Source organism: Macadamia integrifolia, chromosome 1 (assembly GCF_013358625.1).
Source record: "Macadamia integrifolia cultivar HAES 741 chromosome 1, SCU_Mint_v3, whole genome shotgun sequence".
In the NCBI taxonomy this organism is placed as follows: Eukaryota; Viridiplantae; Streptophyta; class Magnoliopsida; order Proteales; family Proteaceae; genus Macadamia; species Macadamia integrifolia.
The window spans coordinates 8244088-8270485 of record NC_056557.1 but is presented as its reverse complement, the minus strand read 5'-3'; the positions used below and the strand labels follow the sequence as shown (position 1 = coordinate 8270485).

At 36.2% G+C, this 26398-nt stretch overlaps 5 protein-coding genes across 9 annotated transcripts in view; 4 read left to right on the top strand and 1 right to left on the bottom strand.

Moving 5' to 3' along the window:
• The window catches only part of LOC122080539 (probable disease resistance RPP8-like protein 4), a 9853-nt gene extending 5528 nt beyond the window's left edge, over window positions 1–4325 (top strand). The window contains exons 2-6 of one of the 5 annotated variants that reach the window (XM_042647384.1): window positions 2200–2273; window positions 2370–2448; window positions 2614–2758; window positions 3734–3857; window positions 3997–4325. The gene's annotated coding sequence lies outside the window, so the exon portion shown is untranslated. Of the gene's footprint in view, window positions 1–2199; window positions 2274–2369; window positions 2513–2613; window positions 2759–3733; window positions 3858–3996 lie in introns of all 5 variants that reach the window. The other 4 variants (XM_042647387.1, XM_042647386.1, XM_042647382.1 and 1 more) reach the window with 4 other exon arrangements.
• Window positions 4326–6584: 2259 nt separating this feature from the next.
• LOC122083157 lies at window positions 6585–8102 on the top strand. Its single transcript, XM_042650871.1, has 2 exons — window positions 6585–6836; window positions 7008–8102. The coding sequence occupies exon 2, from the start codon at window positions 7030–7032 to the stop codon at window positions 7927–7929; it is 900 nt and encodes a 299-aa protein (XP_042506805.1). The 5' UTR covers window positions 6585–6836; window positions 7008–7029; the 3' UTR covers window positions 7930–8102.
• Window positions 8103–8302: 200 nt separating this feature from the next.
• LOC122058270 (agamous-like MADS-box protein AGL103) lies at window positions 8303–9372 on the top strand. The gene is made up of 3 exons (XM_042620921.1): window positions 8303–8371; window positions 8691–8787; window positions 8978–9372. Exons 1-3 carry the CDS (start codon window positions 8303–8305, stop codon window positions 9370–9372), a joined length of 561 nt encoding a protein of 186 aa, XP_042476855.1.
• Window positions 9373–12102: 2730 nt separating this feature from the next.
• On the top strand, window positions 12103–13916 carry LOC122072881 (agamous-like MADS-box protein AGL82). The gene is made up of 2 exons (XM_042637341.1): window positions 12103–12168; window positions 12777–13916. The coding sequence occupies exon 2, from the start codon at window positions 12777–12779 to the stop codon at window positions 13752–13754; it is 978 nt and encodes a 325-aa protein (XP_042493275.1). The 5' UTR covers window positions 12103–12168; the 3' UTR covers window positions 13755–13916.
• A 6056-nt stretch (window positions 13917–19972) lies between these two features.
• LOC122058200 (WUSCHEL-related homeobox 1-like) lies at window positions 19973–21459 on the bottom strand (the record flags this gene model as incomplete). Its single annotated transcript, XM_042620797.1, has 3 exons — window positions 19973–20504; window positions 20786–20862; window positions 21096–21459. Coding segments are annotated over 3 exons (825 nt in total), but the record flags the coding sequence as incomplete, so codon positions are not given.
• Window positions 21460–26398: the final 4939 nt, after the last annotated feature.

Genomic DNA, 26398 nt, shown 5'->3' with positions numbered 1-26398 from the left:
AAAAAAAAAAAAGAAAGAAAAAATTCATCCCAAAGGAGAAAAAAAACGGTTTTCCCCTCCTTTCGTGAAAGAAGGGTCTGAGAATAATACACTGCATCTTATACTGCTGAAGTCCTTTCAGGTGTATGGGTGGCTGTATTTTCCCCCTTTGCTGGCTGCTATCTTGTTGTCCTTCTTGTGTTTGGGATCGTCACCAGTTTGTTGCCTTTAAGTAATGAATGCAACAATATATGTGATAATTTTAACAATTACTGATAAATGAATAACGGTAAGGTTATTTGTCTCCCCTTTTCCATTTTAACCTTTTTTTAATTTAATTTACCATACTCGTTAATTAAGTCTTCAGCAGCCCACAGATCCTTAGCATAGCACAGGCATTCCTGAAGCCGAGTGAAACCAAGGATTTAATATTTCCAGTGGAGCTCTCCTCTTCATAATGGTGCTAATTTGGCCTCATAATTTAATTTTTGATAATCTCTTGTAGTTATTGGTTATTCGTTGAACTTATTAAGCACATGAAAAGAACTTGGTGAGGTTATTGGTAGCTTTTCTTTTACACCATTAAGCAAATATCCTGATTGTGTATTGCCATCAATTTAAGCTCCTTAAAAGAAATGCATGATAGTGTGCAAACTGCGATATTGGTGGCCTCAGTGGATTTGAGAAATTTCTAATGAAAAAAAAAAAAGTGGATTTGAGAAATGATACTTCATTGAATCATCTGGATAAAGTGAGTGTGAAGAAAAAGTTGGATGAAATTATGTTACAAAGAGAATGGAAAATTCATATGAAGAAATATGATCATATCTTAAAAAGAAGGGATGTAATGGATTTCTTGGACTATAGTATTCAGGATTTATGCTGGAATGTCCTTAGTAGTTGAGTCTCCAGATGATTGGCTTTTCTTGGACTAACATCTAGCATTGCTATGCTACAATTTTAATTTCTTTCCAACTAATAAGATCATTAATACATGCATGACCTAGGGAGATCTTGGGGTTTTAAGTCTCTTTGATGATTGGGTGTTCTTGGACCAACATGTAGTATTGCTATGCTACAATCTAATTTCCTTTTCAACTGTTCAGATCATCAATATATCATCACAAGGGATTTTAAGGCATCTTTGTTACAATGAGCATTTCTAGTCAGTCTTGGAGTTTACCAAGATCCATTTTGTGTGTCGAGTATTCTGTCTAATAATGTATAGTGACTATAGTCATTGTATAAGTGGAACCTTTTCCTACTTGGTGCATTTTCTCTATTACTCCTGTTTTTGCTTCATCACAATCTCCTGTCTAAATGCATCTCCTGCATTACAATGCCAATGTTGCCAAGAAAATCAATATGCATGAACCATAGAGTTAGGTGCTCATAGTTGAATTCAAAAGATCATCTTTTTCCAGTATTTGTTGCTTTTAGGCAGTATGCATATGTTCTCTTGCAAATCTTTCTGTGTAGTATAGCGTACTTTTGCAGAAGCGGTTTCCAGTAGAGAAGCTCCTATCACTTTCTCTTTATATTCCCAGATATACACTTGACAAATTTTATGATTACTTAGTTCTTTCAGATTAATTCTGGCAAGTTACAAACTTCCCATCAATGCTTCCCTGCATTATGGAGTATATATTTCCCTGAATATGCTTGTTTGTGGAGTATTTTTACCTACTACCCTTACCACAGATTGGCTAAATTGGAACTAATTTTTGAGTAGCTCCAATAAATGATTAGTTGAGAGAAATTCGTTTTGAGCCTGAGGTGGCATGAACATGTGCAATTGAGACCTTTGACTGCACCGGTATATGGAGGAGTGATGTGGTTCAGATTGGAGGAGCTAAAATAGCCAGGGGTAGGCCTAAATGACTATGGGAGGAGTGGTGAGGAAAGACATATATATCTTATGATTTGCGACAAGTTTTACTTTGAATAGAGTTGATCGGCAAAAGAGGATCCATGTTGCTGATTCCATTTGCTTGGGAAAAGGTTGAGTTGAGTTGAGATGTATCATTACCACAGAATCTTCCATTTTGTGTCCCTTGACTCCTTGAGTCTTTCTATAATCTGATATTCTAGATTTATGACTTGGTAAAATACTTTTTTGATGGAATATGCTGATGTGTTCAAGATATTTTTATGTGTCTCTGTGAATACTATAGTTTGATTTTTAGAAATTTTGATGAATGAGTGATAAATGCCCAGCAGGTTCACAGCTTTAACATTTCATATATGCATATTTGTTCATGAATTCCTTTTGCAACATGGAAATCCTTAAGTAGGTGAGTCCTTTTATATGAAAGGGAAAACTAATGCTTTTAAATATTATTTTATCGGCCTTATGGTTTTGAAGTAACATACTGGTATTTCATTTGCAGCAACTGGGTATTGGAGAGAAGTAGTGCCACACAAGGATAACTCATTTCTTTATACAGATCCTCCTTGCACTGGATTGTGGTTAGTTCTGGAGAACGCTACAATTGTAATGGTTGCCTTTGGGCCATTCCAGGATCTCATAAGAGTAGCTTCGTTCTATTTAACTTGTTTATGATTTGCTTTGTATTGAAAGGCTTGGTAACTTTTTAAGCTCAATCTTACATTCTTGTATGTGGATTTTGTCAGATGGCCTGGTGTGAAGGTTCTTTAGAAATGAGGAAGGTGGTCACTTTGATCACCCATCCCTAGTCTTTGATCAGAAACATTTTGTGGCTCTTGAAATGAAAGCTGGATCATTGGTAGTCATCCATATTGACCTTATACATCAAAGGTCAGTTGCTTTAAAGAATTAGTTCTTTCTAGGAAATTTGTTTTCTTCCTTGACTATTGTTCCATGTACACTTGTATAGGTTTATTTGTTTGTTGATAATGAATTCAATGATATTTAACTATTTGTATTGCCTTTCAATGTTAGTTACAAGAGCCCTTAACTGAAAAAGGAGTATAAAGGGTCTTCACAACCTTAAAAGATACTTGCAACATGACTTGCTCAATTATACATATTAGAAGACTATAAATGAGAGGAAGTTATAATTGTTTTCTACTCCCACTCCCACATTCTTGACCTGAGATGAGTCTCAAGGAATGAGGCACACTCACAGATGTGCCACAACACTTTCTTTTTTCATTTTTGGGTGAAACAGTAAGTGTATACCCACCTACTATCGAGCCATGAGCTTCAACATGCCTGAGCCTCTTAGATTGCAGTTTGAGGTTTTCCCTTGTTCCTGTTTCAATGTGAGCCTCAAGGCATAAGGTCCCCACACTATCCCATCCATCAACCTAATGAAAAGAAAGAAGAAACACTGCACTAAGAAGAAACACTGCACTAACTTGGAGAGAAGGTAAGAAAGAATATTCCTACATGTATTTTATTTGCTTTGTTGGGATTTTCTTAAATATAACTTGTAGAAAAATGATAGCTATATTTTCTTGAGTTCACCAGCCATAGTCATTTATAACCTCAGGATGTGTTTCTGAAAACTTGACTTCCTCAATCATTGCATTGACTGGCTTCTAGATTGTCATCTAGATCTTTAGATTTTTCATTTTCATAATGGATGACTAAATATGTAATGATTTGTGTGATTTAGGCCTGCTATTGTGTAATGGTTGTTTTGTAATTCAGAATTTTACAGTTGCACCTGAAAATGTTTAGCGAACCCCATTTAGTTGGGATAAGGCTGAGTTGTCGTTGTTGCATATTAAAAAATGTTTACATTAACATTTTTTTTTTGATACCCAGGGTGTCCGGATCTTTGACCTGACTAGTCCCTGGGGTCACTGTGATACCGCTTACACAGGACCGGGTCAGTCCGATACGGAAACTCTCGTGCTGTGGCCCCAAGAAGTTAGGTGCAGCGGCTAAGGTAAATGTTTACATTAACACATTATGCTAATCATTTTAGAAACAAAGTATTCTGGAAATTCCCTTGCAGTTCCTTAAAACACTTCTCAGCTGCTATGCCTCTGAATCCTGATGTATACTTTTGTTGCATCCTGTATCAGGATCAGAAGGAAAGTGGAACCGGAGCCCCTTTATATTTCTTGACCGGAGCTCATTGGCAGTCTTTCAAGCGTTCTATATCTTCAAAATGATGGTGCGTAGAGGAGGCAAAATCAGAAGGGAACTTTTCCTTGCTGGATTATTGTGCTCTACTTTACAGTTCAATTGCCTAGTTATAATATGGATATTCGCTTTTTGAGGGGCGTGGATCTTCTTCATTGATCTGAAAATGGATTGTATGGCCCTGTATGCTAAAACTTGGCTTTAAGTGTATATGCATATCTTTTCTCTATTAAGGTATTTTTAATGGAATGTTAGGGTGCATTTATTAGTTGGTGATCACCATGATCCTATGGCACAATGGTTAAGTTGCACTATAGCAACCTGTTTCTCGAAGGTTCGAAAATGGAAACCAGCCTCTTGCGAAGCAAAGGGTTAAGACTGCTTACATTTGCGTTTGACCCTCCAATAGTTGGAGTGCAATTTATTTTACGTCTCTGATCCAAACATTAATGAATTAAGCTTTCTGAGTGCTTCTGGGATGATGCCATGAAAGAATTATCCTCTGCATTGAGTGCGGTGGTGTCTCCGATCCAAACGTTAATGCATTAAGTTTTTTGAGTGCTTCTGGGATTATGCCATGAAAAAATTATTCTCTACAGTGACTGTGGCGGTGCGATGGGCATCCATCCATGGATGATATCTAATTCCCGATTCTGATTCTTGAAATAATGAGGTTATTAGATCTAGTTTGAAAAGCTTCTCAGTATAGTTGGAAGTTGGAACCTCAGCCAACATTATGAGTGCTTCTGGGATGATGGTATTTAATTGAGTTGACATCGATCTATGTCACGTGCATGCTTTGTTTAAATAGCAAAGTGAATCTGTAGATTAGGTATTTGTAATCGATCAGCTTCAACCTTCAAGTATGATTGAGGACTTTCTATCTGCATCGATGATAATTACAAAATCTGATTGTTGGTTCGACTGAAACTGATCTTCTATTTTCTCTTATAAAATCAGGCACTGTTTGATAACGTTCCTAGAAATGTGTTTTTACATTTTTTGTTTTTAAAAATGGAGAAATGGGGTAAAAAGTGTTTGGTAAAAGTGTTTCATTTCTTCTGTTTTTAGAATTGGAAATATAAATTTATAAAAATTTATGGTTCTAGAAACGCCCTAGATGAAACAAGTTTAATTCGTTTCTGTGTTTCAGGAAACGAGTTGTGCCCAAATTATTTACCCCCGTGCCCGATAAAAGTGCCTAAATGATTAGTGCTCAGACTTTCGTCAATCTCCCTTCATCACGCTTCTCTTCTCAAGTAAAGAACAGCAATGGAGGTACTCCTCTGCAACCTCATGCTTCGAATCTCTTCTGCAAGTCTTGTGAATCTGCTACCCTTGTGAACCCTCTCCAATTCGATGAGTAGTCTTATCACTTCCCAACTCGTAAAGTTTCTGCAACTCGTGAAAGGGTAAAGCAACTGTCGATTTTCTACAAATCTGCAAGATAACTTTTCGATACCTCTCGTCGACCTTCAAAAACCTTATTGCGACCTCAAATTCGCTAGATCAAGTTTCGGTTCCCATATCCCTTTGCTGCTCTCCAATCTTCTGCAAGGTACGCCCCTGTTCTTCCCAAGTTCTATTGAACCCTAAAATGCATCTGTGGAAAGGATCGAATAGCTATAAAGGGCGCTGGTTATTAAATAGTAACGTGTGTGAAAAACGTTTTAAAAAACAAGGTTTATCAAACACCCAAAAATCCGTTTCTATTCCCAAAAAAGTGAATTTATGTTTCTGTGTCCAGAAACGTTGTCAAACGGTGCCAGATTGAAAAGCTTCTCGGTATAGTTGGAAGTTGGAACTTCAACCAGTGTTATGAGTGTTTTTGGGATTATGTATCTAATTGAGTTGATATTAACTTGATTAATGTTTTGTAATCTCATCACATTTATCTTTTTCTTTTTATTTTTTTGGTAAGAAAAGGAATCTATATTCATGTGCAGAAAAATGGAGACATCCTCACATACAAGACCACGTGTTATTACAATATAACAATAGTAAACCACCAAAAGAGGAGGCAAAGATATTTTAATTTTTAACACTGAACAATGCCAATGCCCCCTAAGTATTATTAAAAATATAAATAAAAGAAGACTAAATTTTGATTATATTTGTTGATATTGGAGAAACAAAGAAGTCATCCACAAGCTATAAATTGTAGAAGAGCTTGATGACTAAGGTGACTTTAAGGTGAAGCCAAGAAAAAAAAAAAAAAATTATAATGGATCCCTAAAATATAATCAAAGCTAGGCTGTGTTTGGTACTCATTTTCAAAATGCTTTTTGGTCTAGAATACATTCTTCCATGATAGAAACGCTATATTGGTTTGATTTTCGATTCACCCATTCACACGGTCACACCCCAAAGCCGATTCAACGCAACTAAAACTAGACCGAACCGAACCGATCCGATCCATTGACACCCAAAAAACCCACTTTCTAATTAACGAACGATCTTTTAAATGGGATTTTGAACTTAAAGGTTATAGTTACCAAAATAAAAATAAAACACTTTAAAGGTATTTGAAAAAAAAGGAAACTTTATGATCGTTCGGACATTAACGTTATAAAAATCCTCGTCCGTTTTCACTCCACAATTCTGTAAAGTTAACGCGTGAAGGGGTTTTGGATTCGCTGATTGCAGGTCTTGATCCTTCTGTTCTATCCCAACTTTGTTTAGGGTTTTCCTCTGGAGTTCTTTGAGGGTTGTTCCGGTTATTGAGAAGTGAACAGCTCCAATTTTCTTTGGCTTTTTCAGTCATTATTCCTTTTCAAAGGTATATGAATCTGGGTTTTTGAAATTAATCAGAATAATTGCTGTTCTTGACTCTGTTTATCACTTGCCTTCTCTGGGTTTTAAGAGTTCCTTTTAGTTGCTTTTGAAGGCCTATGGTTCTTCATTTAGTCAGAAATTTGATCATTATTTGTTCGATAAATTGACTGAACAGGGTGAAGTAATAGAGGTTGAAGATGGGTCGTGCGAAAAGGAAGTATGAACTCATTAAGAAGGAAAGATCTCGCAACACCACTTTCCATAAGAGAAACAACAGTTTAAAGAAGATGATCTCTGAGTTCTCCACACTATGTGATGTTGAAGCATGTTTGATCACCTTCGGACCCATGAAAGGTACTGAACCAGAGACTTGGCCAGAGGATCGTGAAGATGTCTTCAAAATCATCGATCGGTTTAAAGAGAATTGCAAAGCTACAAAGGAAAGAAAGACTCAACACATAGGCCTTCATGAATTCTATGAGGATCAAATTAAGAAGCTAAGTAAAGAGTTGGCTGAGTTGCAGGAAAGCAATAACAAGACTAAGTACCCTAACTGGGATGACCATATAGGCAGTTTCTCTGTTGATCAGCTCAAGACTCTTGCTGCATCCTTAGATTCCAAGATTGAATTCGTTGAGGGGATGATTGATCTCAATGAAGGAAACTACTATGTCTTGGATGAGGTCACAAGGTTGATGGAATGCTCAAACCCACCATTGAATCAAAACCTTCCTCCTCATTGTGATGACCTACACCATCAGGACCACCAGCACTATAATTTGGATCCATCTCTTGTCTACCAAACTACATCATTGATCAACGATCAGGATTGCATGGGAATTCACTATGGTACATCTAGTAGTATTATCCCTTACGATCATCCTACGGCTATGGTTGCTCCGATGCCCAATCTGATCTGTTACAATCCCATGTTGGCAACTATTGATGAGATGACCATGGCCAACAATGCCGGAGGAGGACTGGTGCATCCTTGCTACTTCTCATCAAACATGCAAGCAATGATACATCCCTATTTTACACCACAGCTGCATCAGATCAATGAGTTTCACCATTCTTTGGATGATCAATGGCCATAGATTCTCTATTGTTATTTTAGTCTATAGATCTGACCACAGCTCTGACTATCCCAATTTTGCCGTTGTAGTTTATCTTTTTTGAAAAGGTAGAACTTTGAAGTGGATGGGATATGATTAATTGTTAGATGACTTAAATGTAAGTACTATATTGATTCATTCGTGATTTAAGAGAAGAAAAAATTTCATTATTAGTTTGATAGACGAGATGGAATTTAATGCAAGTACCATATTGAATACTTTGTGATTTCAATAGAGTTTCTTGTTTGTGTTAAAGACTCTTTGAGTAATAATGGAAAAATTCTGGTTAAGTATATGAAAATAGAAGAGTAGAATGCTACCCGGAAGCACAGGTACGTGCAAGTGGGCATGGCCAATGGAAGAACATGCACTAGCATCTTCAAAGCAGGCCAGCACGTTCTTTTTCACTCCCATTGTTTCTAAGGTTCTAAGCATAAAAATACACTATTGGGTAATGTTCTTTCTTCCAAGAAAATGGTTATTAATTGCCATTTAAAATTTTTTTTTCTTAGGTGCATACCTACTCACAGAAAAATCTTACAGAAAAAATTGGGAGTGAACTGTTCAATCTGAGGCTAATGGCTTGATTTGGAATCTCAAATATAATCTTCACCTCTTGATTAATGGGCCATAAATTTATCTTTTGTTTCGGTTTCTTACAAGTCTTGATCTTTCTTTTCTACCTCAACTTCGACATTTGAGTTATGTACAGGATTGTCTGTAGTTTGAACATTATGTGACAGGTGAATCTGGTTTTCTTTATTGGGTTCTCTTCAAATTCTCTGGAGTTCTTCAGGATTGTTCATGGGTTGTTGAAGAGTGAACAATTCCATTTCAAAGGTTTTCAAATCTGGGTTTTTGAAATTGAGCGGAATTGCTCCATGTGACTCTGTTTATCTACTTTCTCTATTAAATCTTTCTTTCCGAGTTGTATACTTCTTTGACTGAACAAGTGAAGTAAAAGAGGGAGAACATGAAACTGAAATTAGAACTCATTCCGAATGAATGATCTCGAAATGACGCTTTCCAGGGGAGAAAGAAGTGTTAAGGAAGAAGATCTGCGACGTCTCTACACTTTGTGACGTTGAAGCATGCTTGATCATCTACGGGCCCAATCAAGGTGAACCAGCAGAGACTTGGCCGGAGAATCGCGAAGATGTCCTCAACATCATTGATCGGTATAGAAAGAAATGCATAGCTACAAAGGGAAAAGGGATTAGACAGATAGTCCTCAATGAATTCTACAAGGGTCGAATTAAGAAGCTTCGCAGAGAATTGATCGAGTTGCAGGAAATCAACAAGAAGACCAAGTACTCTACATGGGATGACCGTATAAACAATTTATCTGTGGATCAGCTTAAGACTCTTTCTTCATCTTTGGGTTTCAGGATTGAATTTTCGTCAAGGCTATGTTTGGTAGCCTAGAGAAGAAAAGAAAAAGAAAAAGAAGAAGAAAATAAATTACATGGTGAGAAAATATATATATATATATATATGTTTGGTTAACAACTTAACATTAGAAGAGAAAACAAAAGATTTTTTTTTTTTTTTTTCATATTTTCTTATGTTTTTGACAAGATTATTTATTTGGGAACAAAAGATAATATCTTTATTATCTTTTTGTTTATAGAATTGGCTCGCTGCTACCTTTTTTATCATCCCAAATTTGTATTTTATTCTATCTTTTATGAGGAGGTAGAACTTAGGAGTGGGGATGATTAATGGTTAGATGAATTAAGGGCCCGTTTGATAACGTTTCTGCCGTTTCTGTTTCAAGAAACGGCAGAAACATAAATTTCCGTTTCTAGAAACAGAAACGGAATTGAAGGTGTTTGATAAGTCATGTTTTTAGAAGTCAATAGTAACCAGTGAAAAAATTACCACAAGTCGTTTCCAGAAACGGCAAAACAAGTTGAAACAAGTTCAACTTGTTTCGCCTGGGTCGTTTCTTGAACCATAAATAAATAAAAATTTCTATTTCTATTTCTAAAAATAAGTGAAACGAAACAGTTTTATTAAACGCTTTTTGCTCCGTTTCTACTGTTTCTGGAAACAGAAACGACAGAAACGCGTTTCTTAAAACATTATCAAATGGGCCTTAAATGTTAGTATTCATATGGATATAATTTGTAATCTAAGGAGAAGAAGATTTCATTAATATTAATTTGATTTCTTTTTGTGTTTTAACTTTTATGCCTTTTATGCCTTTAGTTGAGTCCCTCTTCATTCAAAAATTTCAGCAGGCAAGAGAGGCTTCATCATCAATATTTCCACATTTCTCTTTTATATACAAGGAATCTTAAAAACTCTTACTCATTCTTCAAATCACATATTTCAAGTAGTTCCATTACAAGAAACTTTGGTTTAAGAAGTACTAAATACGACTTTTTAAGATTCTAAAAGCACGGCAAAAGGATTTAGTGAAAGTAAAAAAAGACGGTTACAAATTCGTGCTAAATGTGTCACAACTGTTGCTTAAAGGTGGTTTTAATTAACAGTCGCCCATGATTATACCTTATTGAGATGGGTTTTAGTGATGGTAAATAAAGTGTCACTAAATTTTAATTCTTTTGCGGCAAATATATATTAAAGTGTTGCAAATAGTTACCCCCTCACAAAGTACACTAGGTTAACCATTTAGCACTGGAAGAAAAATCATCGATAAAGATAATATTTAGCTGTAGTTATTAGCTGCTGGTAAAGGGTCACTACATCAACACTTATATAAAATCGCCACTAAACTCATAGTCATTAATAATAACAGATTATATTACAATCCTTGTAACTACTCCATTATTTTACTTTTAGGTCAGTTAATATATTGTAGTGAAAACTCTTTCACATTGTTAATTTTATGTGGTGGTTAAACCAGGAACGAGATCATCTCAAGTGCACCAGTATGTCCAGTGTGCATCCGATAGCCAGGGGTGTGTGAGGCTAGATGTCCAATGCACGCTAGATGCACTTGAGAGGGTCCAAGTCCGTTAAAAGTGTCACTAAAAGTATGATTTTTTTTCTTATTTTTACAAGACAAAGATGCAAACATTCAGAGTTTTCATTTCATATCAAAATAACCTAAACAATCGAAAATATATATACACACAAATTTATGAAAAATAAAGAAAAAATATAATTTGCGAGCACGAAAATTAATTAAAATATCCATAAAAATAAGGATTCACAATTTTTGATAATTCCGAATAAATTGATTAGTTAACATTTGAGGTGTCTGCTAATTTATCTCCAATGATATTCATGGCGCTTGCTCTTCAACCAATGTTCACAATCAACTCTCTTCCCATATGGCACTAGCTTGCTCATTGACTCCTATTGTCTGAGCTATCAAATAATCAATACCATGATGGCCAGGGACAAGTTTAACTATGAAAATTTATCATTTAAAAATTCTTTTGTTGGATTTTAAATAAGAATTTCAAGTGCAACTTTTTTTGTCACTCTCAGCCGCATTGCTCCAAATGAAAGAACTTGCTCCGAATGAAGATGGAAGGGCAGGGATGAACTGTACCATCCCTCTACAGTGTAAGAGGTTTTTTGTAAATCACTATAGTTTTGCACCCTTATGTGTTTGGGCACAAGGTCCACACTATCATGTAGTATTTTTTTCATTTTTTTTTTGATAAAAAGGTAATATTATTTTCATGAAAGAAAATAAGCGTTTTTATTTTGAGGTGAGAATTCTCTAAATAGCAGTGTAGCCCTTACACTAGCGCAGGCCCAATGAGAGCACAAGTAAAATCATCAACATGTGTGAGATTTTCACTTTTTATAAGGGATGGGACAGTCATTTCATCTCTCATTGTGTCTGGGCTCAAGCTTTCAATTTTTTAATTTTTTTTAAGGTTAAAATTTCGAAAGAAAATAAGGATGATCAACAAGATTGGATAGAGATTCCTTCCCAAGACTTAGATTTGATTGAGATTTATTTCCATATTAAAATTAAGGAAATTTAGATTGAAATAGTGGAAGAAATCCCACTCTCCATGCATGTTGCCTCCCCACGTATTTTTATCAAAGATTCAAAAATATTAACCGAATATTTTGATTGGCAAACAACGGAATTATTTACTTTCCTTTTTGAACAAAATCTTGCCATAGAGGATCATTAAATACCATGGATGGAGGAGTAAAGTCTCAAGGCAAGATACATCCATTCTCCATTGAAGAACCACATCTTCCCCAAGAGAAGTCGCCTTTCCTCTGGTATGTTCACCTCTCTCTCTCTCTCTCTCTCTCTCTCTCTCTCTCTCTCGTTTCTCTGACTTGGTAGCTCCTCTTGGTCGATTGTTAATGGAAGCAATCTCTTTCACTCTCACTTGCTGGTAGATGGGTCAGTTGTATACCATACTATACCATGGTTTCAAAAATTGGAATCGGATGGCTCGAATCGGTCAATTTGTATTGGAATCAGCACTAACCGATTCAGATGATTTCTTACAGTTTCCGGCCGATTTGATTGATTCCGGCAAAATCGTACTGGAAATCGGCACTGACCGTTGAGATTACGTACCCAATGGGCTATTTGGGTTCTGGACTGATTGTTCTTCAATTTTTATTTTTATTTGGCCCATTTTATAAGCCCAATGGTGTTTAGGTGTATTTTCACTTGGTTTCTATTTTGAGGTTTCAGAAGATTTCGGGAAGCTTGGATTTAAATTTAGTTTCCATTTTTCTGATTTTAAAAATACCCTACACTGTTATACTATTTACAGTTTTGCCACAAGAAACTTGATTTCGATTCTTCTTAATCTCATTAAACTAGTGAAGCTTAGTTCTGATCATTAACTGTTTGTTGAATTGACTGAACGAAGATGGGTCGTGCGAAAGTGAAGTTAGAACTCATCGCCAAGGAAAGATCTCGCAACACCACGTTCCAGAAGAGAAAGAAGGGTCTAAAGAAGAAGACCTATGAGTTCTCCACGCTCTGTGGCGTCGATGCTTGCTTGATCATCTTAGGGCCCAAGCAAGGTGACCGCTTTGTGGAGCCAGAGACATGGCCAGAGAACCGTGAGGATGTCCTTAACATCATCGAACAGTTCAGAAACAGTAGCTCAGAGGGACCAGGGAAGCGTCACATAGGTATCCCTGAATTCTTAGAAGACCAAACCAAGAAGGTTCGAACCAAGTTAGCTGAGTTAAGGCTACACAAAGATAAGGGTAAGTACCCTACATGGGATGACCGTATCAACAATCTCTCTGAGGATCAACTCAAGAACCTCATTGCATCCCTTGATTCGAAGCTTGAACTCGTGAAGCTGATGATTGATCTCAATGAAGGAAATCATAGCGTCTTAAATGATGTTACTGGATTGATTGGATACTCTGTCCCAGTCATAAATCAAAACCCACCTCCTTCTTACATGGATTTTTCTAATACAACTACAATGGATGACATTCATATGCAGATGCAGATGCAGATGCTTCATCACCACCAGCCACTCTCAAGTTACAAGCCACCAGATCATAATCGCCACCATTTGTCCATTGATTATCATGTTCCCTTGGATCCATCTCTTGGGAACTGCTATGGTACATCTAGTAGCATTATGCCTTATCATCCTGCGGCGATGATGACTTCGATGTCTGGTCAGATCTATTATAATCCCATGTTACCAAGTTGTGATGAGAAAGCCATGCACAATAATACTGGTGGAGGGTCCTTGCCTTGCTACTTCTCTCCAAATATGCAGCCAATGATGCATCCCTATTTTGCACCGCCACTGCATCAGATCAATGAGTTTTCTGATTTGCAGGATTATCACCATGCTTTGGATGATCAACGGCCATAGGTTCTCTATTATCACCATGCTTTGGATGATCAATTAGTTTGATTTATTTGTGAGAGATATTACTACTGTTTTAAATTTTATGCCTTGAACAGTTGATTTGAGAATTTTAGTTTCTTCGTTCAGTTTAATTAAGATATTTTTATTTCCGCTTTGTGGGTTTAATCTGTTTCGATTTGGATTGGTTCAATTGACTGCTTTTAAATTGATTTTATCGGTTCAATTGGGCTCGGATGGGCTAGGTTGTTGAAAACCCAGGACCTAGCCCAGCCTGGCTGGGGTAGGGATGGGACATATATCAGGCCGGGTTCAAACTAAGACCTCAGCATAGACCTAGAGTTCTCAACCTAAAACCCAAATCGCATTTTACCCAAAAAAGAAAAAAAACCCAAATTGCATTATATAGTTGCAAACACCTTGGAGGAGTGGGTTCATGGATAGGCCATTAATTTGAACCATCCAATGGGCCCCCCACTTGACCAAAAATGAGCCTTTTCTCAGATATTGAGGTTTCCAAAATTGGGAGTTTTAGCAGAAGCACATGAATAAGAAAAATAAATTAAAATATAAGGGAATGGAATGAACAGAGAGGATTGTGATTTGGCAGAAGGGAGAAGAAGATAGACAGAGGAAAGTCAGGTACATAGCCTCTTCTGCAACCAAAAATTGACAACACTAGACGTAGTTAGACAAAGGCTTACAGTCCCAGCCTGATATGATGAGGTGATCATGATGTAGCTGTTTCTCTCTCTCTCTCTGTCTCTCTCTGTCTCTCTCTCTCTCTCCAAACACCTCAAATTTCTTTCAATTTCCTCTTCATTGACAACTTTCATTGGACCAGTATAAAGGATGTTTCACAGACAACTAAAACAAACCCTCACATGGTTGGAGGAACTTGGAAGCACAGAACCTGTATTTCCTCTTATTTGGAAACCCTAATCTCCATTTAATTAACTGAGACTTCAAATATGGTTGTGTTTGGTATTAAGAAGTCAATTATCTTATTCCATTTCAGTGCAAAAATTTCTTTGGAAAATATATCTAAAGAACCATTCTTTTTCTCCATTTGTAACCATGAAAGTTTTTCAAAAAAAAAAAAAAAAGGTAGTGCCACAAATATCAGTTACACAATTTTAATCCTTCAGGTATTAAATGAGTCATTACCATTGATGCTTATTGCAACACAATACTAAACCTAAAAGGGTGGTCGAATATCTCGTAAATGATTAAACTTTTAATTTTTTTCCTTCTTTTGACACCCATATTAAATCTATCCACTGAGGGATAATTGTCTTTCGTTTGATTTCCATTACTAATTTAGTGCTTTTTTTTTTTTTATTTATTTATATCGATATTTGGTATAACTCTAAGTTTTATATTTGAAAGATAGATGATAAATAAAGGTTAAATAGAAATTAAAAAATAGATTACGTTATCTTTCTATTTCCTGGATAGAAAATACTTTTACATATTTCGTTCAATAATTTCAATGCAATTAAAAGTAAAATATCAATTTAAACAAGTGTAATTTGTTTGTTATCCAAAACAAGTTATAACTTATTTCATTCAATAATTTCAATGCAAGTAAAAGTATAACTTGTTGTCACCAAAGTGGCGAACTAAGAAGTTATAACCTTTTTTAATCGTCTTTTGTTTTATTTCAAAAGTTATCTTGTTTGCTTATTGTTTTATTCTAAAAAATTATTTAATGCAATATTTAGTGTATAGGTAGAAAGAGTTTTAAAATTTTTTTAAGTTATTTAATACAACATTTATGTGAAATAATATAATTATCTTTGTTAAGAAATTTTTCTTATATTAAAAAGGCAAAAAATAAACTACGTGTTTTGTTTTCACCAACCTTTGTCACAACAAGATTTTCCCTACACTTAAGTGTAAGTCTATTGTTGCATATTGCATTTATAGTTTAATTATTTGTTTAAATTAGATCTCTCTCTCTCTCTCTCTTCAATTCGGTCTGGTTTGAAATTTTCCTAATTAGTCTGTCAAGGACCATCGGTTTATTGCCATGAGAATCAGACCATTAAATATCCAAAAATTTTGAATGTTACGGCTAAAATCAGACCACTTATTAAATAGTCTGTTTGTATCGAGTTCATTGGTTACACAGCTACTCTAGAGTGTACTAGCACCTCTTTGTTTTCTTTTTCACATGAAATGATTTAACTATCCTTCAATATATGATCTCTGATGGATTAGGGAAGTATACGTACTTAATTTTTTCTTGCTCAAAGAATCCTCTCTTCAAATAAAAATAAAAAAATTGTACCCAAAAATTAAAAATGACATCAAAAGGCCCTTGGTCGCCCATGATACCTGTGTGGATCTGATTGTGGGTATATAATTTGCTGGCTTACTGCATATGGGTTTTATTAAGAAGAGGACATGGGACATCAGGGGACATTGACTAATGAGCACATTTATTTGTGAAATCTAGGGTAGTAAAACATGCATTTTACACATTTAGAATTGAGTTACCTTAGGTTTTATTTTCTTTTTACAGATTTTATATTTTCAAGGCCTTAAAGACTATCGGGCGTTATATCTCCAATTATACACATAAAGAGGTCCTGTTTCTTTTCATGATTGTGAAGAGGATGAAATTCTGAGCAAGTGATTATTCTTTTTTGGGCCAGAAAAAGAATAATGCATCAGAACTGAACCCAAATGCAGAACCAACCCATCTATAGTTGTCCCAAGGATATAAGGAATATTCCAAATGCCAACAAGGATCGATGGACCACACCCTTAAGTGATTGAAGATTCATTTTTGGTAACAATAACTACCTAGCGTAGTTGGTGAGTTGTGGTGTGTGTTGTGCGTAAGTTGAAGAGAAAAAATAAGAAAGGAAAAGAAAAAAAAATGAAAAAAAAAAAAAGAAAAGGAAAAGACAAGGGCACGGATGAAATTTTTCATTAAAATAGAATATTGTCCAAATTCAAGCATTGACCATCCGATCTCTAAGGTGATGGACTAGGGAAATAGCACTTAGTAGTTTCCAAGATTCTTTCTTTGTGGGTGTCAACAAGTGATCACTAGAAAGTCATTTGAAACATCAAGAGGGTGGTTGTCTCTTTGCCTTCTCTCTCAATTCTCAACGTCTAGAAAACCCAGGGCGATGTTGGAGAAAAGAGAAAGATAATGTGGGAATTGAAACATAAGAGAGAGAGAGAGAGAGAGAGAGAGAGAGAGAGCGAGAGAGAGAGAGAGAGAGATGCTGAGATCCGACCATGATCTTATGGAATGTTAGCTTCCAGCATTAATTGGTCCGAAAATGGCAACATCAGCTCCCCCACCCCCCAAACATCTTTTTCCCGTAGTACTACACAGACTTAACACACTCTCCTCCTTTGGTCCTTCCCAACTATCAAACCTATCAAAGACAATATATAATTAAAGGAAAGGGATAGGTATGCCGCTGATATCAAGTATGTTAGTGGATAGCACCAATAGGATCACATGATGGAGTATCATTCAGGAAGGATATGAAGGTCATTTCAGAAAAAGAGAAGAGAGAGATAGAAACAATGGATGCTAGCTTACTTGATATCGGCGGCATACCCAACATTTTCCTTATAATTATATTCCTCTTCCCTTCTACATTGTATTGAATCCTTTGTATCTTTCTTCGGCAAAGGTTGTGTGCATCATGCATGATCATGCGCACAGTCATTGGATGGAGTTGAGGAAGTGTATTGTAGACCTTCATTTTGTGCACACTATTGTGTAATCTCTCTTCTGCATAATAAAATATCTTCTTCATATGAGAAAGTAGAACATCACATCAATGTATGAATCTCGTTAAATCTTTATATGTTGTATGGATTTGTATCTATTTTTTTTCCATATTTATTGATGTTTGCTTAACAAAAGTATTGAGAAACCAGGTGCATGAACTCAGCATTTGATCTGGCAATAAATTCTTTTCAGTTGCACATGCTAGTTGTGCATGGGTAGACAAGAAAAGTAAACTTCCATGTGTCACTTTTGGTGCTTATGATAATGATAAAGTAACTTCTTCATCTACCCCCAAAGAGATAGACATGAAAGTGATGAGCTGAATAGGTTGATTGGTACCTTCTTATCTAAATTCATGATGTCTGGTGAAAATATTTTTTCCATGATTCAAAACATACGAGTTCCCATTAAAAGTGATTGTGTTATATATGTACTTAATTGGTGCACTAAGTTTTTACTAGTGATGAGGCTCTCCAGGGTCATGTCCTTACTTCTAACTATTATAGCTATTGAAATAATCTTGAGAATTATCTATCGCCCCTATATAAAAGAAAATATAGAAGATTGTCAAGAAGAATTGTATCTTGAGAGAAGCAAGAGATCAACCTGTTTCAAATATACAACATGAATTCTGGCAATGCAATGTAATATTTGTATGCACGACACTTCACCGATCCATCATCTAATTATCTTCGTAGAGGAATAATATCATGTGGATTCTTGTGTTTGGGAGGGAGGAGAAGAAGTGTAATAGCACATCTCCCTCTCTCCCCTATCCAATGGTTGAAGGCGTGACCATGTTCGTACACGGCCACTCATAAAACCTTTTGTAATTTACCGAATAAATTGATAAGTCGGGCATTTCTAGCCCACTAAGCGAAACTGGTAGTTTCTTGGTCAGGACCAGCTAAAGTTTCATTAAAGAGCATTTTCATGGGGCAAAACCTCCTCAAGTTGTCATAAAGTACTTCCACAATTATGTCATTCTCAAGAGTTGTCATTGTTTTGTACTATTTCCGAATATACATATGAAATGATAGGATTTGGCCACATTAAAAAAATGTTTAATACTAGAAGGGGGAAGAAATTTACATAAACGCCCACTAAGAATGTCTAGAGAGATATATCTGAAAAACAAAAGGACATGTTCCATGAAACTGGACATGAAGATTCATTAGATAGAGAAAAAAAAAAAAAGAATTGAGGGAAGTAGGATTGTCTCTCTTAATTTAGGAGAGGAAGGGATACCTCCAATGGATGTTTCTAAAAGACATGTCTCTTCCATAAAACGTGTCTGTTGACCTTTCAGACATAACTTCCAGATAAATCGGTTCGGGGAAAGAATCAAATGAGAAAACTAGCCATACCTAAATAAGTCAGCTGATGATGTTGTTATCGGAAGGGGTTTAGAGGTTGTTTCCAAATTGGAAGGCTTGAGAATCGATATTTCTAGATTAAAATGAAGATTTAGTTGGCGTGATGTCTTTTGTCACACCTATTGATCACTTAGGTGCCTCTTAAAGAAACAAACCTCTTTCACAAACTTTAATAAAAGAAAATAATATTTTGAATCTTTAATTAATTTTTAAAACTATAAAAAGTTTCCAACATTACTCTCCGATTGAGCTGATCATCCGGACTCTTACTTTTTCACAAACTATGGCCAATACAAAAAAATTTCCCATTAAAGTTTGAAGCTGATCATGAATGATTAAAAGGGACAGATCAATCCTAGAGGTAAGCTTCCAGTTGTAACCATTAATTCCCTTACTGATTCCACAAAAAATATTTGTGATCTATATAGTTACCATATAATAGCCCATGCTGTTATGTTTTAATTTAACATGGAACTAAAAACAGAAGTTGAAGATTTTTTTGTGCTAATCCCTAATTACTATTCTTTTTTTATCCTTCTCTTACAAGTTTTCTATGCACTCTGACATCTTTCCATGAATATACTTGAATGCTCAAATTGAATGGATATAGGAGTTTCCTTACGATGTTAAAGATCTTTAAATTACACTTCATGAAAACTACCAAATATTGATTGAGTTTTGTTCCTTTGTTCAATACAAATGTCATATTTTAGTTTCTTTTCTGAGTTGCATTTTGTTTATTGTACAATTGCTAATCAGTTTCCCTTAGAATAACTTCACCATAAGAGGAATGTCAATTAAAAAAGCCTCTGTTTTCCACAAATGTAAGGGGATGCAACATATGTCTTCAACCCCAATTATAAGTTATTTCAACACTCAGATACCTTAACTGATGGACCCAAGTCTCCATCACTTTCACTCTCAGACTACTATGAAAGGCGCCTAGGAGATAGATAGGTAGACCAATATTGAAGCTTTTTATCGATTTAAGCCACATGTTAGCAGTTAAAGGAAATTCCTTCACAGTTCAGAACCCACCTCACTAAATATTAACATCTACCAACCTCCGCAGTTCTCACCTTCCATGAAGTATCCAACAAGAACAATAAAAGTTTCCAATAAAAACAAAATCTAATCATGAACATCATCTTAATTCACACATGGATTATGACAAAGTGGCCCAAAACCCAATCATAGCACCAAATGGGTAAGGTACTAAGTTATTCTCTTTCTTCAGTTTTTCATGGGAAGGAACTCAAAAAACTGGTATGGAGTGAAGTCACTATTCATGGATTGAGTACTCAGCTTGGTCTCCTTCTTTGCACCATCACCACAATTATAGGTAGCCTCATCGCGTAGTGGGAAGAGCTGAAGTATATTAGAATCTCCACATTCCTCTGTGTTCTTCATGGGGCTATCTTTGCTTATGAGCTGTGGATTTACTTTGGTTATGGTTTTTGTGAGGTGGGTAGGAGGAGAACAAGAAAAATGTATCATCTGCCATGTGGCATGGCTTTCTGCAGAGCTTGGTCTCTGCGGTAATTCTCTCCCCTCGAACTGAACCCATCCTTCTGCTCTACTTTCTGCCACGGCTGCTCTTTGCATTGAAACAGATTCCTGGAAAATAAGAAAAAAATGAGGACTGAATTAACACAAGGCACAAAAGTCCAAAGCCCCAGCCCAGTTTCATAAGAACAGGCCCGACAGAAAGGAAGGATGGCAGCTTTTAAGCCAATTTTAGTTTCCCAACATACAGTTCTTTCCTTTTCAAGATTTCAGATAAGCCTCCTTGTGAACTTTCAGCCTTATATTAGCTTCATAAGAAGTATAATTACTTCTCTAATCATTGATTTTAGATGTTTTTAGCTAAAAGTATACAGTGGAGATGTTTTGAAGACCTCTGCAAGTTTACTGCAGTTTGTAGGGGGAACCCAGTTCCTGTTCTGTTCTACTTCACAACCTTTCCTACTTGACCCTGCAAGCAAAAACACAAAACCCATTAAGCTTTGCATCAAACAACAAATTATACAAAACCAAACAAACGCTCTTTGTGTAGTGTTGAGGTTACACGCGAAAGCAATTATCTCACATTCGATGCAAGTAATATAATGTTAAAACTTATAAGAATTTGGGCTCCCTCTTTTTAACGATTAGCTTATAAGGATGAGTTCTATTAACCCAACAATTGATATCAGAGTCAAGATGTACCTGAATCATTCTTTTCGTGCTGTTGCTCCTGATCAGCAGCAGTGGCAGCGGCGGCAGCTTCCAAGCAACGACGGCGTTTCTGTCGTTCTCTAGCTTTATGGTTCTGAAACCAGTAGAATACATTCTTGCCTTCAATCTTACCAAACCGACGAAGGTGTGCAGTGATGTGCTGTATCTGCTCAGCTGTGGGTGTGCGAGTCCCACGTCGATACAAGTCCTCTAAGGCTCTTAACTGCTCAGGTGTGGGGTTCCACCTTGAGCTCACTGTTGGTTGTGCACTGAACTCTTTCTTGTTTTGCTCTGTGATGGATGCTGCAGCAGAATAGTAATTAAAAACATAATTAAGAACCCAAGTTGTTTGGAAAAGGAAAAAAAAAAAAAAAAAAAAAGAAGATACCGTGCGACGAACGTGAGGGTAATTGGTTAAGATGGAAGATGATAAGAGGCCATGGATCGTGACTAAGACGTTAGGCGGGTGACGTGTAGTGAAGATATGGAACTAGTGGCGATGGGGCGCGAGAGTAGGCTTTGGCATAAAGGATCGAAAGTCTCCTGCCGTTGAATGGGGTAGATCATGTTGAATCCCACTTAACTACTATCATTGAAACCCATCATCCACATTGTAGTACTGGTTACAGTGGATGCAGTGGATACAGTGGACACACACTCACAGAGGGAGATGAGTTGCAGAGATGGAGAAGGAAAAAGAGAGGGAGAATGTTAATTTGAACAGAAGATGAAAGTGAAAGACAGGACTCAGGAGAGGAGGTTGACTGGGTTATATAGAAGGAGAGATGGAGAGATAATAGTGTAGAGAATGGAGAATAAAGAGTTAGAGAGAGGAGAGAGACAGAGGAGTGAAAGGGTAATGGCAAAAGAAAGGAAAGCGCAGGCAAGATAGAAGCGTGGAATTCTGGGAGTTATTGGGAGTCGCGAATAAAAACGACCTGACGATTATGAGGTCTATAATCAGCCTCATCAACCCTTCCACCCCCTCCCCTCATTTATTGTCCCCTTCTTGAGTCGTACCTTTCACTCCTGTTCTCAATCCAGACTGCCTCTCTCTCTCTCTCTCTCTCTCTCTCTCCCTCCATCCACGTATGCACGGATTGCTGTTTCTCTTCCCCCTGTGATCTTAAGTTAAGGGTTACCCCACCCCACCCACCCAAAAATAAAAAATAAAAAATAAAAAATAAAAAATAAGGCTGTTAAAAGGGTCAATTCGGTGTGGTTTGATTTGATTTTGGACCAATGAATGGTTGGTTCATAAGATCAAAATCACAACCAATAATTGTTGGCTTTGGTCCCTTTATCATTTTTTCTTAATGGTCTATTATGGTCTTGGGAGGAGATTAAGTCTGCCGTTGGCTCCAAGAAAGTCAAAAGTTCAACCAATGAAAGGGTAGGGATGAAAGAGCTATATGAAACTTTTGCCAGGGAAAGAGGAAAGAAAGAGACACAGATTTAATAGGTATAACGTTAGCAATTAACATACCCAGCTTTTTACCTATGGGTTATTATGGAACTTGGCCTTAGTTTTTCATATAATTATCATTGGTTTTTTGGAAAAAAAACCTTGCCAATCTGGCATAGGGTTCTTTCGTCTTGGTTTATTTTCGGTCCGTTTAATTAGTCTTAGCAGTTGGTTTTGATCCCTTAATAGTTTCCAGAAATCAAAACCAATATAGTGAGTTGATAAAGAGTTCAACGAGGTTGGTTTTGATAATTTTGGTTCAATCTAAGTCAATCTTTTCATTTCAGCCTCCATTTTGGCACTTATAAACTATGGTTTGAGGAATCAGAAATGGATTGATGAATTACTTTGATTCATTTCAAATCGACCATGGCCAATCTCAATTTCTGTCTCTCTTTGAATCACCTTAATTCCATGTTTGAACCATTATTTTGTGTCATTGTTTCTTTCTTTTAGTCAAGAAAAAGTAGAGATCAGAAAGGATGGAGACTGATTCTATATTTGATTATGTACGTCTGAACTATGATCTGTCTTTCATCCATTCATCCAATACTCCATGCCCCACCAGCCTTTCTTGTTTGGTTAGGGATGAATTTCTAACTTAGTGGTAGACGGTTAGACAGTTGGGTCAAAAAAAAAAAATAAAAGGAAAAACGCTAATTCCACCTCCAATCTTGCACCATTTCTTGAAATAATAGTAATTGTGTAATGGTTTAGTGTTAGTACCATATTTTATTTGGTTCGAAATGAACGCTAGGGAGTTTTGAGGGGAAACGTTGGTGATTTGGTATGGCTCTTCAAATGGTGCTGAGAGCCATTAGGGATCAAATACCTGTATTTATGGGTCGTATGGAAGACTTGGTATCCTTGTCTCTCCTCTGAAAGCTCTGGTCATGAGGGAATTTTTTAGGTGTCTTCCAACAATTTCTGGTTTAAATTAAATGTTGATAATTGGTCACTTGACAATCCAGGGAGAGCTGGAGTGGGGGGAATCATCCGAGACTATCAATCAAGTGTGATTGCTTCTTTTGGAAATTTTTTTTGGATGCGCACTAACTATGAGGCTGAATTTTTTGCACATCTGTCATCTTGGTTGCAAGGGGTTTGGGGATTCAAGCGCTTTGGATATAACGTGATTCTGTAACGGTGACGGTTATAATTTATGGTCGATCTGTCCCATGATATGATAGCTAGGATTGACTTTTCCTTTAGCCTTATCTATTTTTCAATTTAGGAGAAATTTACAAATTGTTATAAGGAGGCAAACATGATAGTAGGTTACCTTGACGAAAAGGCAACTTAAAAAGGTTTTTTTTTTTTTTTTTTTAATCTATTATTGTCTTTCCTCCCTTTCTTGACAAGCTTCTGTTTGATGCCCAATGTAGAACGATGTTTCTTGTCTTGGGTAATTTGTTTTTCTATGTAGTGGGTTGATCCCTTATTGAGGAAAAAAATCGTCTGCAATTTCGATCTTGTACAATTCCGTGCAATATCACCTTCAGCCGGTGACACGTGTATTGATACCAATACAATGGTCCAGATCTGATTTAAATATCTCTTCACTGATTTAATGTTTTATTAATTGTACCAGATCTGGACCATTGTATTGGTATCAATACACGTGTCATTGCCTGAAGGTGGTATTGCACGAAATTGTACGAGATCAGAATTGTAGACGATTTCAACCCCCTTATTGATGGTAATGTCGAAGGTGGAGATTTTCATTTTATCTTTTTTTGTTAAATTTTTTTTTAGGTGTTGTATCTTTGATTTTTTTTTTTTTAATACAAATAGCTTTTTAATAAAAGATAATAACTATAGTAATATGTTTTACCCAATGGACCCATGGATTTAATTGATATGTACCGGTTATTTTTACCCTTCGCTTATCAAAAAAGTACTATTTTAATATTTTACCCTTAAAATGATATGGATAACCTATCCGGATCGATCAAAGATCGAAGATCAGTCTCAATTGATACTGATACAATACTGCCGGTAAGATGTGATACTTGAAACCATGAATGGAGCCCTCGTGGATCTTATGTGGCCCCAGTGTGGGGCCTAGAACCCAAAAAAAAAAAAAAAAAAAAAAAACTCCTTGCGGTCAATTCATTTTCATCCCATCCAACGTGCACCACAAAAAGTTCTTCGATTCCATTTATTGTTTCTGTTTTTATTTGCATCCTAAAGGTACAGCATCCATTTATGAAAATCCAGTAGCACAGTGAGATAATTGGAACCTTTCTTCTCTTCTGCATTGGCCATGGAATTGGCCATATGCATGCCCGATATGATCATCATAATTTGTACAGCATTGACGTCATAAGGGTGAGCCCACTTTCCTTGGATTTTAATGCATTTGTTGGGCCTCAATGAAAATATACAAGAAGATACTTAAATATTGTTCAGGATTTTAACTTTCCCTACCATTGCCCTAATAGGCAATTAATTTTACCATATTTACCAAATTATCATTACTTTGACTCTATGGAGGATTTAGGGGCTTTTAAGGGGGTCAACTTTGTCTTCCCCTACCCTTTACCGACTCTATTTAATCCAATGGACAGGTTTAGTGCTATTGGGTCTCAGGTCTGTGTTCGTTAGGATGAAATATTGTACAGATAGCCTCCAAAATTGTACCCTTTATTTTGTTGCATTCTTTCTTTCACCATCTCTAGCAAATGTGTAGTAAAGCTAGAAGGCGAGAACATTTTAACTATTAAATTGGTAGATCAAGTTTTTCTTCACCCGTGGTAAGAGAAGAATCCCTTGTCCATGGATTTTTGTATCGTTAGATGGTCAAGGGAAAGGGTATTTTCAAATTCATCATTGAGGATAAGAGTTTGTCTATAGTCACATCTCTAATGGGTAATGAAGTGTTCCTCCTAATAAAGGAAAATTTTCGCCTCGATTGATTTAGGAAAATACAAATGAATATTATGTTTGACAGTCCCAGATTATTTAGACGTTTGTTTAAGATTGACAATGTTTCCAGCTTTGCCCTGTTCAATTGTCTCACCCCATTTCTGCCTTTACACCCCGTGGTCTGTCGCCATCTTTGGCTTATGCCCCCACCCATCTCTCTCTCTCTCATGAACACATGGTATCATTCAAATTAGGGAGGAAATGGGGAAAACATATTTTAGCAGATATTCCTTCAAAACCCAGATTTCCTTTTTGGGGTAAATAAAATTTAAATATTATTTCTTTTCAGAGTATTATATAAGTATAAACATGTAATAGTAATCAAATCTTTCAGTTTTCAAGCACTAATAGTTTTCAGTTTAATCAGACTTAAACTGCTGGCATCAATATAATGATTGAGAACTTCCTGACAAGTCAATTCAAATTTCACCAACTGCAACAATTGAAAAGACAATGAGAAGACCCATGGAAAATTTGAGATACGGAGCTCAGAGTGAAGGATTGAACCAAAATTACAAAACTGAATTTACCAAAAGGAGGTAGTTGGTTTCGCACCACTGAATAAAATAAATTGGCCTCTACCATCAAACAAAGTGACCAGTGACATCATCTCAAATATTCTTAGAGAATATATAACTACGAATTAATAGAAAATTTGTATTCTGTTACCATTCAATAAGAATTCTTAACAGAAGTTGAAATCAGCTTAGGGTGAAAATTTAATTTCCTATATAGCCATGCTCCTAATGCAAAAGCACCAGCAACATAAACTACTTTCCTTTGAGTGAAAGCTCAGTTGAAAATAGATGGATGTGAAGAAATGCTAAGTGGTTCAATCTCCTGGTATCTAGAATGGAAACTCCTCTTCTTCAAATCAAAATGACAAACAAGGACTAGTGTC